Consider the following 12,934-nt stretch of genomic DNA (forward strand, 5'->3'; position numbering starts at 1 on the left):
AGTGCACAGTTATAGAAGAATATAAAAAACAGTGGCGCCATCTTATGGGCCAAGAACATTTTTTAAGGTAATCTTTTTTACACATCTGTTAAAGACTGGAAACGTAGCAAAAATGTTCATCAGCTGAGAAGTTTTCTAGGCCTTTGCACTTACTATAGGACATTTCTTTCTTTGCAAGACCCCTTTGCAAAGTGACAGTAAGCGAAGAAAAGTTCTTGTGGACGAAAGAATGTGAGGATGCACTTAACAGCGTGAAGGAAGCTCTAATATCACCTCCAATCCTGACATATCCTCAGTTCGACAAACCATTTATCCTTAACACGGTTACGAGCAATGAGAGTGTCGATGCTGTTTTGTCTCAAGATTATAAATGGCCAAGAATGTGTCATATCCTACTGGAGCAAGTGCCTATCAAAATTGGAGGGGAATTACTGTGTCTCTAGGAAAGCTGCTTGCCATTGTTAAAGTCATAGAACATTTCCATTATTATCTCTACAGCAGAAAATGTCTACTCCACATGGATCATGCTTCGTTAACCTTTTAAATTTCAAGAATCCTGAAGAACAGATTACCAGGTGAATACAGAGACTCCAGAAATATGACATTACTATCCATCATCGGAAGAAATTATCGCACGGAAATACCTGTGTAGAAGACCTTGCTCAGGAAGCTTCTGGTATTATTCCAGGCTCGAAGCGAAATACGAGCTGCTGAGTTCGGTTGCATGACAGATTACAACATCAGCATCGACTGATCAAGACCCATGAAGAGACAAAGAACTCAGAAAAGACCAGCTGGAAGATGTCAGCATTTAACCCATAATTGATTTAATTGAGTCTTCAAACAGAAAACCTACCAGGCAGGACATTTTGATCTACAGCCCTATGACAAAACAATATGGGCTCTCTGGGACTAAACCCATATTCGGAATGGCGCCTTGTTCCAGAAATTGGAATTGGATGAAGGGAAAACTTTCCGATGATAATTGATACTTCCTGGATTCCGGATGTCCTTAAACAACTACATAGCAACCCTACAAGAGGCCACTTCGGAATAATGAGGAACTTGCAGAGAGTTTCGTGAGCGCTTTTACTGAAGCAATGCAAAGGATGATGTGCAAAAGTTGTGCCAATCTTGTGATGCCTGTGCGAGTCAGAAAGGACAGCAGAAATGCAGTTGAGGCAAGCTGCAGCATTACATCATAGGAGCGCCTTTTGAATGTATCCCCTTTGACATCTTGGGACCTCTGCCACAAACCACTGATGGCAACAAAAACATCCTTGTTGTCATAGTTTACTTCACCAGGTGGCCTGAAGCGTATACTATTCTTGATCAAGAGGCTGTCACAGTAGCAGAGGTGTGATACAGCACTGGATTTCCAGGTTCGGAGTGCCTCTTCAGTTACATTCTGATCAGGGAAGGAATTTAACCTTGTCTGTAATCAAAGAAAGAACTCTGAAAGCTACTAGCCATTGATAAAGTCCAAATGACGCCTTTACATCCCCAGTGGTATGGTACAGAGGTTTAATTGAACCATCCTTAATAAACCTCTCATTGGTGATTTCTAGAAACAAGACTGGGACAAGAAGTTACCATTGTTTTTTACTGGCTTACCACAGTCCTGTCCACAAGACTACCGGCTATTCCCTATCTCAGATGCTCTTCAGCTATGACCTTCAGCTGCCTTGTGATCTCTTGTTTGGTCGCCCTCCAGAGTCACCTTCATCGCCTGAGGAATACATCCAAGATCTCCAGGCCTGGTTTCAAGTGATACACAATTTTGCATGACAGCGAGTCAACTTGGCAACGGAGAAGATGAAGTCCCAATACAATACAAGAGCTACTGGACATCGATTCAACAAAGGGACAAGGTGGGGCTGTTGGATCCGTCTCGACAGGTAGGACTCTGTCCTAAACTACAGTCACCTCACCTCGGAATGGGCCATATACTGTCCTAAACAGGCTGAATAATATCGTGGTTAGGATTCGTAAGTCGTCGAACTCTAAGCCAACAACTCTTTAAGTTGTTGATCATAACAAGTTAGCTCCTTACTATAGCTGTAGTTAGTGTATATAATGTAAATAGTACAAGACCATGGTCCTGTATGTTTCTAAATTTGTATTTGATTTATTTGAAGTTACTTATTTCAATTATTCTTTGTTGTTTGTTATTGTATTGTAATGTTTATTATTGTATTGATGCTTTAGTTGTAATTATGGCTTCCTGTCCAGGGATTGTACTGCCCAGGATGTGAAGTCCTTGGGAAGGGGTAGTGTTATGGAATTTGTATTTAGTTAGATATTTTTAGTAGAATTATAATTGAAATTGTTTTATTTTCCCGTACAATGCGGCACATGACAAATTTTAAGAGAAAACTATGCCGGAAAAGTAAAAATACAAGGCCACATGCATTTAACATTGAATTAAAGTTTATCTCAGTAATTTATATTTTATTTGAATAAATGTAATTGACTACTATGTTAGCTGTAACCGTAATTCTAATCGTTTTGCTTTTCAGAAATTGCTAGGACTGTCTTGTGCAGCTAATTTAGAAAGGTATAAAAGCTGGAGAGAAACGGTTGAGTTGGTTTTGTTAACTGTTGTTGTTGAGTGTAGCGAATTCGCGGTGAGATCGGATTAGCTTTCTCTGCACTTTCGATTGCTTGCTATTGAATGTTTTAGTAGTTTAAAATATGGCTACGGATTATATTGCGTGATATTGTACGAATATCTCTGAGGAAAAATCCAGTGTTTTGTTATATTTCTTTTGATAAGAATAAATTTTATTAACTGTTTATCGGACTTGTGCATTCAATCTATTATGAACCTATACGCATGCTGCAGTAATAAGGATACAGTGTAGCTACTTTCATTAAGTCTTGAATCAGTCTTCATTAAGTTCAGTAGGTCTTGAATGATTATTCAGCTGTCAAAAAATGTCATTTTAATGTATAATCATTTTACCTTTGATTCTTTGATTTGTGACAGTAATATATTTATATAACTTAATTTGTTGCAGGAGAGAGAAAAGTTGGGTAGATGTCTTGATAAAGTAACTAGGAAACACCAGAGAGCTCTCATTGAACAAAAGGTTACCTTTTTTATCACAAAAATTCAAAATTAATAGTAATAATTACGTATTAGTATGTAGATTGATAATTTACGACTTTTTTTTATCTAATTTTAGTATTTCTATGCCACACTTCTGGCCATTAAAATTGCAACACCATGAAGGAAAATAAATGCAAAAAAGATATTTATTTCACATAAACAATATGGCATGAAGACAAAATGATTAAATTTGTAAGCATTTTGGAGGTTTACAGGGGTGCGAAATTAGTAGAAACAGCTATCATCCATGGCAGCTAAAATGGCCCTTATCCCATTACGCATGGAGTCAAACAGGGCATGGATGACAGAAATGGGCAACTCGTTCCATGCTGCTTCAAGTCTATGCCACACTTCGTTAACTGTATTAGCTGGAGAGGGGTAGTGGGCCAGTCTCTCAGCAACCCAATGGTTAGATGTTTATAGTGGTTGCAGATCTGGAGACCATGCAGGTCAGGGCAGCAGTTAAATACCCTGAATATCGAGGAAGGTCAGGACACAACATGCAATATGTGGTCGTGCATTATCTTGTTGGAATAAGGCCTCAAAGATAGGGCAAACCACTGGACATAAGATTTCAGAAATGTACCCATCTGTGACCAAATTACCATCGATCCAAACTACAAATAAGTATGTCCTGTACCAACCTTCACATGGGGGACCAACTTTCACATGGGGATCGATGGGAGGACGAAAGATCAAACATCTTACATCTCTTCAATGACCATTCGCCCTGAATCTCTGTAAAGCACCACAGCCACCAGCTCAGCGACAGTCCTTGCAGGGCTCATTCCACTCCACATACGGGCAGAACAAGAGGCAGTCTACACCACCCTCATATACCTCCGCAAAGATGCAACATTTGGCAACATAACATACAGCCCTCTGCAATTTCAAAGCCCAGGTAACACTCTTCACGCTCATCCTGCACATAAAGGCACAGGAATAAGAATTAACATCTCACGGATACAGCCACTGTCAATGATGCGAGTTTCAAGGAATATGCAAATATACACCGACGGCTCTAAGCAGGAAGACAGAGTAGGCAGCGCCTTTGCACACTATGACAAAGGAAGAATCATCCATGTATGGAAAGGACGCCTTGACTTAAACAACAGTGTGTTCCAGGCAGAGGTGCAGGCAATTATAACCGCGGTAGATTACATTTTCAATAATATAGAACGGGCAAAAATTTTCACTGACAGTATGTCAACGCTTCTAGCACTAGATAATCACAACCACACCTCGCCCTTGATCATCAAATTACAACAACTTTTACAGCACAACCCGCAGAAACATCTCTCCTTAACATGGATCAAGGCACATGCAGAAAATGAGGGGAATGAAGTAGCTGATAGCCTGGCCAAGCAAGCAGCCACTGATCCAGAAGCTGAAAAAATCACAATCCCAGCCCCTCCTTCCTACCTCAAAGGGCTATTACAGGTTCAAGGCCTAAATTTTTGGCAGGAAGACTGGACGCACAGCACAACTGGAAGACGTACATACAGCTACCTCCCGAAAGTCAGCACTGAACGCAATATTGCAATAGCTCCTCTTATGGCTTATATTATGGGACACGGCCCATTCCCGACCTACTTCAATAGACATGGCATAACAAGCACGGACATATGCGCCTGCGGAGCGGAAGGCTCCCCAGACCACTATGTTTTTGAATGCCATCTAACAGCAGGAAATCACCTCCCTCTTCCCATCAACAATAATGAAGCTTATCACCGCTTCCTTATAAAGCACAAACCGGCAGTAAATACAATTTGCAAAGTTGTTAACAAGCTCAAGAGAATGAGCCAAGATTTGTGTTCTCCTCATTAACCAAAACTCTCAAGGCATGATACACTAACTAAGTCAGCATGCAGTTCCACATTCTCAGACACATAAGTCTACTCCTAAAACTTACATAAGTCCCTATTACAGACACCTTTCAAATAATGTACAATCAAATGTATTTAACATTTCCTCTTCTGATATGCATAATACTTAATTTTTTATTTATTTATTTATTTTATTTTTTTTCCCTATGAGCCTGTATTTTAATCCTATTATTTTGTAACTGTATTTATGTATCTGTATATTTAATTTGTATTTTTATTTGAATTTTATTGTGAATGTGCTAAATTACCATAGCAAATTACAACAACAAATGTCAAAACGGTAAAACGAATGCAATCTGCTCTTGTTAACATCCTAAAAAGCTCCCGAGGCAGCCTCTTGAGGCCCCAGGGAGTTGTTCCTGGTTAGTGAAGGGTGAGGGACACATGCCTGTTTACCTCTGTTAGACATCAGGCGTCCCCGTCCTCCGTTACCAACCAACCTTAACACCAGGTGCAGGGCCCTTATGTCGATGTGCGGTCTCCTCAGTGCCTCCAGATGCGTATATGGCCATTAGATTACTGCACACAGAACCAGGCATCGACTAAAAAGACAACATTGTGCCGCTTCTGTATCCAGCTTTGTTGTTTGGCATGCCAGATTCACCTCCTCTCTCTATGCTGCAGTGTCAAGGGAAGTTGAAGTAATGGCCGCCATACTGATAGTCTATGCTGCTGCAAACAGGGATTCACCGTACGAGCCGATACTGGGCATGCTACAAACATGCTCATTTCCTGACTAGTAGTCCGTGTTGCAGGGCTGACCTCACAGTATGTCTGCTCTGCCGGGCATTAGTCATGGGAGGGCATTGAGATCCTGCATGCCATTCTGTATGAACCTCAACAACCCATTGGTCACATATTCATATGACAGTGGTTCGATGTCGACCAGTGCAACCAGCGATATCGTGGAATGATAATCTGCATTTTCGATAGGGAGCAATCCTGCCTGTACCAAATTTCAAAACTTGCTTGCTTTTTATTCAAGACATAATATCATATTCTGAGCAAACTTCAACCTTATGAAGCACTTTCTGAATGGAAAATCCACTACACAACTTTCCTTTTATGCAGTGCTTTAGATATCATTTCTCACTCCTGCATCGTTTAAATGCGCTGAAATACTAGTCATTTGCATATTCCAACATTTTCTTCCTTTCATATGATTTTAACGTTCGTCAGATCATTCCTTCCTCATGTTGCAATTTTAATGCCCAGCAGTGTAATACTAAAAATAAATACCGCTATTTAAAATTAGCTGTTTTAAAAATTAATTAATTGATTGTTTTAATAGAAATATATTTGCCATCTTTTAATATAAAATAATTTATTTTATGGAATAAAAGGAAATTAATTTTTATGTTTTAAATAATAATAAAAGGAAATTAATTTTTATGCATTTTTACAAGTATTTGTTATAGCGTTTTAGAGACATGTAAATTAGTGAATAAAAACTGTGTGAAAATTAAAAATATTTTAAATATGTATATAAATTTTGTGTTTCAGAGTCCTCAGATAATTGCTGAATTGGAAGATGAAATAGAAAGTTTGAAGGCAAATATAGAGTACATTCATGAGAATCTGCATGATTGTCAGACAAGCATTATGCAGATAGAGGAGGCAAAGGTGAGTTTCTGTAATTTTCAAGCACAACAGTTAGATGCTTGAAGTGGCATACTATTTTTGGTTTAGCAATGTTTACTGTGGTGTAATAATTTATTATTGGGAATTCAAAGCTTAGTTTTCCCATTGTGTTTTATAAAATTACTTTCACTATTATGCAAGTAGCTTAGTGACGGGACCAAAAGCATGGTTCTAGTTCAGACACAAAATACAGCATATCTTTTTATTTTGCAAGCAGATCATTATATAGTCTTTCCTTAGTGCACAGCATAATCTGAAAAGGCAGCTGTGTTGCAAGTGAGCCCTTAGTGCATTGAAGGATATGCATAACTCCAGTTTTTGTTTTGAAATGAGGAAGATGTAAAATAGATATCGCATTAAGGATGTAACTGAAGTAATTATTTCGAATTGAGGGAAAATTGTGATTGAATTGAGTAAAACAGATTGCATTATACCCAGTTTGCCATGGAAATGGCTCATAGATGTTGATTTGATGGTAGTTACCTTAACATTTATCTAGAAAAATTGATGACATTATGATCCTATTGTCCAGTGCCGAACCACTGAGCTTAAGGTTCAAATACTACAGTGATTGGATTAAATACATACTTCAAGTACAAGTGCTAAATATGCCAAATCATTTCTGCAAGCGAGCTCATTACTGATTTAACTATCTTTGTGAGATGTGCGGGGACACTACAAGTGCTGCCCACAAAAGGCATCGTATTTGTGGCTAGCCCCAAAGCCAATTGTTTTTGTCATGATAGGTGCTGAAGACCTTAAGGACCCAAATTCTGTCCTCAGTGGACAGCAACTGTCCAGATGAACATGCACTTCATAGGCACCGTCTGTTGTGAAACATCACCATTAAAATATCTAACTGAAAGCAAACCAGGGAGCAATTAATTCACAGTACCAATTATAAATAGCACTACTAGACTGGCACAGTGTCAAAACAGAAAGCTGCATAAACATCTAAGAATGCTGCCACAATGGGGACCCTAAGATGTGATTGGTGCTCTGCTGCTGCCTTTCCAACTCAGACAAAACAACTGCATCACAGTTGCATCGACCACCCACGGGGCCATTCCCAACCAACCAACTGCATAACAGCAACACTAAAAAAACTAAACTGCTTACATCCCATCCACAACCTAATGGCAAGAGATTGGGGTCTGTCAATCCTGCCCATGTGCTTGAAGCTTGAAATAGATGTGCCTGCCATATTATATGAGCTGTCTATCAAAATACTGTATCTGTCAAGTTTAAAATGCTGTGAGGGAGCTCATTCAGGTGTGGTGTGAGCACTGCCACTGAAAGACATTGATATTTATAGCTCCCTCCAAAAAAGTTTTTTGTAGTGCCATTAATCTGCTCCTCATTCGAAGAGATCCTAAGATCTATCCTTAGCTGGCTGCAACTATCCAAGTGAGCAGACACATCTCAGATGACCTCTGTTGATAAATGTCACCATTAAAATATCTAACTAAAACCAAACCAAGGAGCAGTTCGTTCTTAATACCAATTATAGATGGTATCAAAAGACTGGCAGAAACCTCAAAACAACAAGCAGTGGAAATATCCTGCAAACCACTGCAGTTCTATTCATAAATTAATTAATTCAGTTAATTTTATCTTGACTGTGGTTGTAAATTTACATGAAATGTATGTCTGGAACAAAATCAAGAAAATGGGGGGGGGGATGAGGAATTTATGCTTTTTGTTGGATGTTTCTTGTTGATGTTAGAAACTTTTTTTAACCTGAACTTATTGTTGGTACTGGAAAATTAAGGAGTTACAAAGTGGCATATTTGAGCTATATGAAGTATTGTTTATATAATGCTTGCCTTTGTACTTTGGTCATTTTAGGGAATATATCCTAGTCATTTAAAATTAAACTATATCTAAGTTGACTTTTGTTTTGTATAGAAAAATTTCATTATTTTAAGACTGACTGACATCTATTTTCTTACAAGATATATTCTGTTCATTTTTCTGGATAAAGAAGAGTAAAGAAACTTTTGCAAAAAATTAACCAAAGAATGCTGCAAAGCAAAAATATAAGCAAGAAGCTTTCATTATTTTAAGACCATAAAACTTCTTCCCCCTTCCTTTCTTTTAAGATAAAGTCTAAAACAATTTTAAGCCCTTCAGTGTTGGGCTATATTTATATTGATATATTTTGTATCATTTTTCATTTCATTACTAATATTTATATTTAATTATGGTAATAGTGTCATATTCTAAGCTTTGAAAGTTTATTAAAGTATTCTGTATGCATAGGAACATTATTGTTCTAGTTTTAAGCTAAGAGCTTTGAGTACTGTTTAAGACTCGTGTCTGAAAATAGTCTTTATTCAAAGTTTTTAAATGTTTTTATGTGCTTTCAGGAAGATGCTGATCCAGGTGATATAATAAATACCTTATGTAATATGCAGTTGGAAGAAGCACCCTATTTGATAGAAAAGATTGTTAATATGGTTATAAATCAGGTAAATCATAAATTATGTTTAGATATGTGTCTTTATTGAAAAATGAATCAAAATTTAAAAAAAAATTACTGTAATTGTTTAAAAATTTTTTTTTCTCCTTAATTTTGAAAATAGCACAAAAAGTTTATTTTTCTTCTTTTTATTCTGTGTACAATTTTTGCGTTTCTTCTCTGTTTTTTGCTTTTTATTTCGTTCAATTTGTAATATTTTTTAGGTATTGATCGTGTAAATAGTAGTAATATACATGATGAGAATTTATGTGGAATGTCGACTGTTGAATTTCATAAATTTTGATTTGGTTTATAAGAGGAATAAAATAGTTTAAAAGTGCACTGAAGCCAAGAATTGCTGTAATACAGTACTAAGTCTGAAATGCGAACATCGAATATCCGGAATGATCTAAAATCCAGATCTCCAGCAAACATTTTTATTTATTTGCTTATTTTTTTAGAAAATATTTTATGCTTTAGGCTTGCACATTTGATATTTTTTCGTAATGAAATATGTGGAGAGTCCCAGTTCTTAATTTCGCTTCACCACTGACACCAACCTGGCAATTATTATTATTATTATCTTTTTTTTTGACTCTCGCAGTTTACATAGTAATGCCTAAACATTTGTTTTGTTTTTAATATCAATAAATGGTTACCAAAGAGCATGGTAACCTTTTACGTTGGCATTACACTTGGAGATGATTACAGATTTCAGCTAACTCTGCTGCAAAGTTAGGTTAGGTTAGATTAGGTTAATTGATTAAGGCAAAGCAACTGAAGAGCTATCTGCCTATTGAAAGGGATGCCTACACATGGATAAACTGCAAAAACTGTCTTGCTGACCAGGGTGTTCAGCAAGATTAGATCTCCAGACCAAACTACCAGTGTTCAGTGACTTAATTACTGATTGGCCTCACTGTGAAATATTGAGTGTGTTGCCATGGAGAAATTTAATAGGAGTTTCTTCCCATAGGACATTACATTTATCATTACATCAAGATTACATTTCATGCTGTCTGAATTGAGAGTAAATGATTTGTTATTCACTTAAATCCAGGTCTGTTGTAGCTGCATCGGGGGAATTTTTTGAAAGAGTTATGTTTGTTTTTGGTAATGAACATAACGTGAAACTGGACTCCAAACCATTAAATTCTTAAACTTTTTCTTCAGCTTCTTGTAATAATAATGTTAATTAATTCACAGGAAATCTATTCGCAGCCACCATAAAATTACTTCAAATGCGCCAGTTTGACTTTGACACTGCTTTACTAAAAACAATATATGTGAATAAAATTATTTTGGGATATCCACATTGCTAGTTTTAAACAGGCGAAGTTAAAGCAGATGCAACATAATGACGCTGGACTATTTCCTGTTAAACCCTATGAGGATCACGTCAGAGAGGAGTCGCATAAAGGAATGAACTAGCTCTTCTCTTTATCCCTGTTTGCACCAATAACTACTACTATGTGAAGAGTAACTTTAGACCTTTTGACGGAGCCCTCAGATGATGACAACATATAACTCTAAGGAGTTATGCAGGTTTGCAAAAGAAAGGAGAAATGCGGTTTTGCAAAAGGAACCGACCGAGGTTAATTCACTCCCTCCACATCATGTTGCAGCACACAGACCTTAAGGGATATATAGCACAAGGTCTCACATTATCAAATACTGAGTATTTTTAAACAACAAAAATTAATTACAGTTATCGCATTCTCCCTGGGTGTTCTCAATGTAGCTGTCAAACGAAGTGAAAAGGCATTTGAGTTTATGAAACATCATTTAAATCTCTGTATGGTGCCAAGTAATTATCCAAGTACACTTGGAAGTTCATTAATATATTTAACATTTACTAGAAATATAACTGCAGACATTTTTAATTATGTATCTTATTTATTTCTCATATCATCGACTAATTTAACATATGGTCATTTTGAATGAATTAAACATAATAAGTAAAAAATAAATAAAATATGCATGTGTGTAAAATCTTTTGTTTGTTTTATTTGATCTGTAACATCCTCACACTTCCATTAATAATCCTATGCATTAAAAACCAATGCTTTTTAAACTAGCAGAGAGAGCCTACCATCAGTTTTCCCCCTGTCAATTAAAAAAAATAAATAAATAAAAATAAATAATAATAATAATGTTACATATTTGGTATTTATATAGCTAATGTTAGTTGAATTATAAATAAAATTGTTTTATTCCCCGTGCAATGCAGAATGAATTAAACATAATAAGTAAAAAATAAATAAAATATGCATGTGTGTAAAATTTTTTGTTTGTTTTATTTGATCTGTAACATCCTCACACTTCCATTAATAATCCTATGCATTAAAAAACAATGCTTTTTAAACTAGCAGAGAGAGCCTACCATCAGTTTTCCCCCTGTCAATTAAAAAAAAAAATAAATAAAAATAAATAATAATAATAATGTTACATATTTGGTATTTATATAGCTAATGTTAGTTGAATTATAAATAAAATTGTTTTATTCCCCGTGCAATGCAGCGCGTGACGAATATTAAAAGAAAGCTAAACCGGAAGATTAAAAATACAAGAGCATGTGCATTTAACATTTAATAAATAAATATCTCTTTTTGATTTTGAGAAAGTTCCAGAAATTCTCATGCCCGATTTAAAATCATATAAAAGGAGGAAAACCTCTCAGTTCGGTAATTTTAGTTAGTTTATTGTTGTTTTAAGAGTTTGTTTAGTAAACTGCTCTTGTTGACTGTAGCGAATTTGCGAATTAGCTTTCTTTAGCTGTTTTGAATTAACTTCTGTTGAACGTTTGAGTAGTTAAAAGATAACTACTGTGAGCTATTGTAATACTATATGAATATCTAAGGAAATTTAAACATTTTGTGATAATAATAAATTTTTATTAATTTTTCATCGGACTTGTATGTTCGTTTCGTAACAAACCCATACGCACGCAACAATTTTTGGTGGCAGCGGTGGGATATTGAATGCCAATCACAAGAGCGATGGAAAACAGTTAAAGCAATTCATGGCAGCCTTTGCTGCATTTAAAGAAGAGATTAAATCCATTAAAGAGGAGATGAAATCTGGCCAGGAAAAGATAGAAGAATCCGTTAAAAGGGAGATGAAAGCGATTGAAGCAGGTCAAGAGGAAATGAAAAGAGATATTACTTGCATAATAGAAAACAATTTTGAGGCTATGGAAGACAGAATTGACACTGTTGGAACTAAAGTTGGAAAAATAGAAGAAAGAGTTTCTTCGGTAAAAGAACAAATAGAAGAAAGAGTTTCTTCTGTCAAAGATCAAATAGAAGATAGAGTTCCTGTTGTAGAACAGCGAATCAAAGGAAGGGTTTTTGCCGTCCAACACCAAATAGAACAACAAATTGATGACAGGGTTTCAGTAATTGCGAAAGAAGTCGATACTTTAAAGAAGTTCATAGCGATGGCAGGGAGCAATTCTGATAGTTTCAAATTTTTACCTATTCCTCCTTGTACCTCTCTGAAGCTATCCACTTATGATGGGAAGACCTCCTGGCAAGTGTATAAGACACAATTTTCAATAGTGGTGGACGCGAATGGATGGGTTTTCCAAGCTAAGGCCTGTCATCTCGCTGCTTCTCTGAGAGCAGACGCAGTGGATATTCTGCAGACTCTTCCCGAAAACCAGAGACTTGACTTCGAAGCTGTATCTGGTGAATTGGAGCTGCGCTTTGGCGAGAAATTTTTAAAAGACTACAGCAGGCTTCAACTAAAATCCCATCAACAGAAGCCCATCGAAACACTTCAGGAGCTCGTCACAGATGTTGAAAGGCTGTCCCATCTCGCCTTTTCAGAGTG

General features: G+C 36.5%; 1 protein-coding gene across 1 annotated transcript in view; it reads left to right on the forward strand.

The window, feature by feature from the left end:
• LOC118197042 (kinesin-like protein KIF21A) overlaps positions 1 to 12,934 on the forward strand; it is a 250,282-nt gene that overhangs the window by 148,163 nt on the left and 89,185 nt on the right. The window contains exons 21-23 of the mRNA XM_085818558.1: positions 3,021 to 3,092; positions 6,502 to 6,621; positions 9,009 to 9,110. Coding sequence (XP_085674684.1) covers positions 3,021 to 3,092; positions 6,502 to 6,621; positions 9,009 to 9,110 — 294 coding nt within the window. The remainder of the gene's footprint in view (positions 1 to 3,020; positions 3,093 to 6,501; positions 6,622 to 9,008; positions 9,111 to 12,934) is intronic.

The sequence above is a fragment of the Stegodyphus dumicola genome, chromosome 6 (genome assembly GCF_044657685.1).
Source record: "Stegodyphus dumicola isolate Sdum_Otavi_A_Nest chromosome 6, ASM4465768v1".
Taxonomy (NCBI): domain Eukaryota; kingdom Metazoa; phylum Arthropoda; class Arachnida; order Araneae; family Eresidae; genus Stegodyphus; species Stegodyphus dumicola.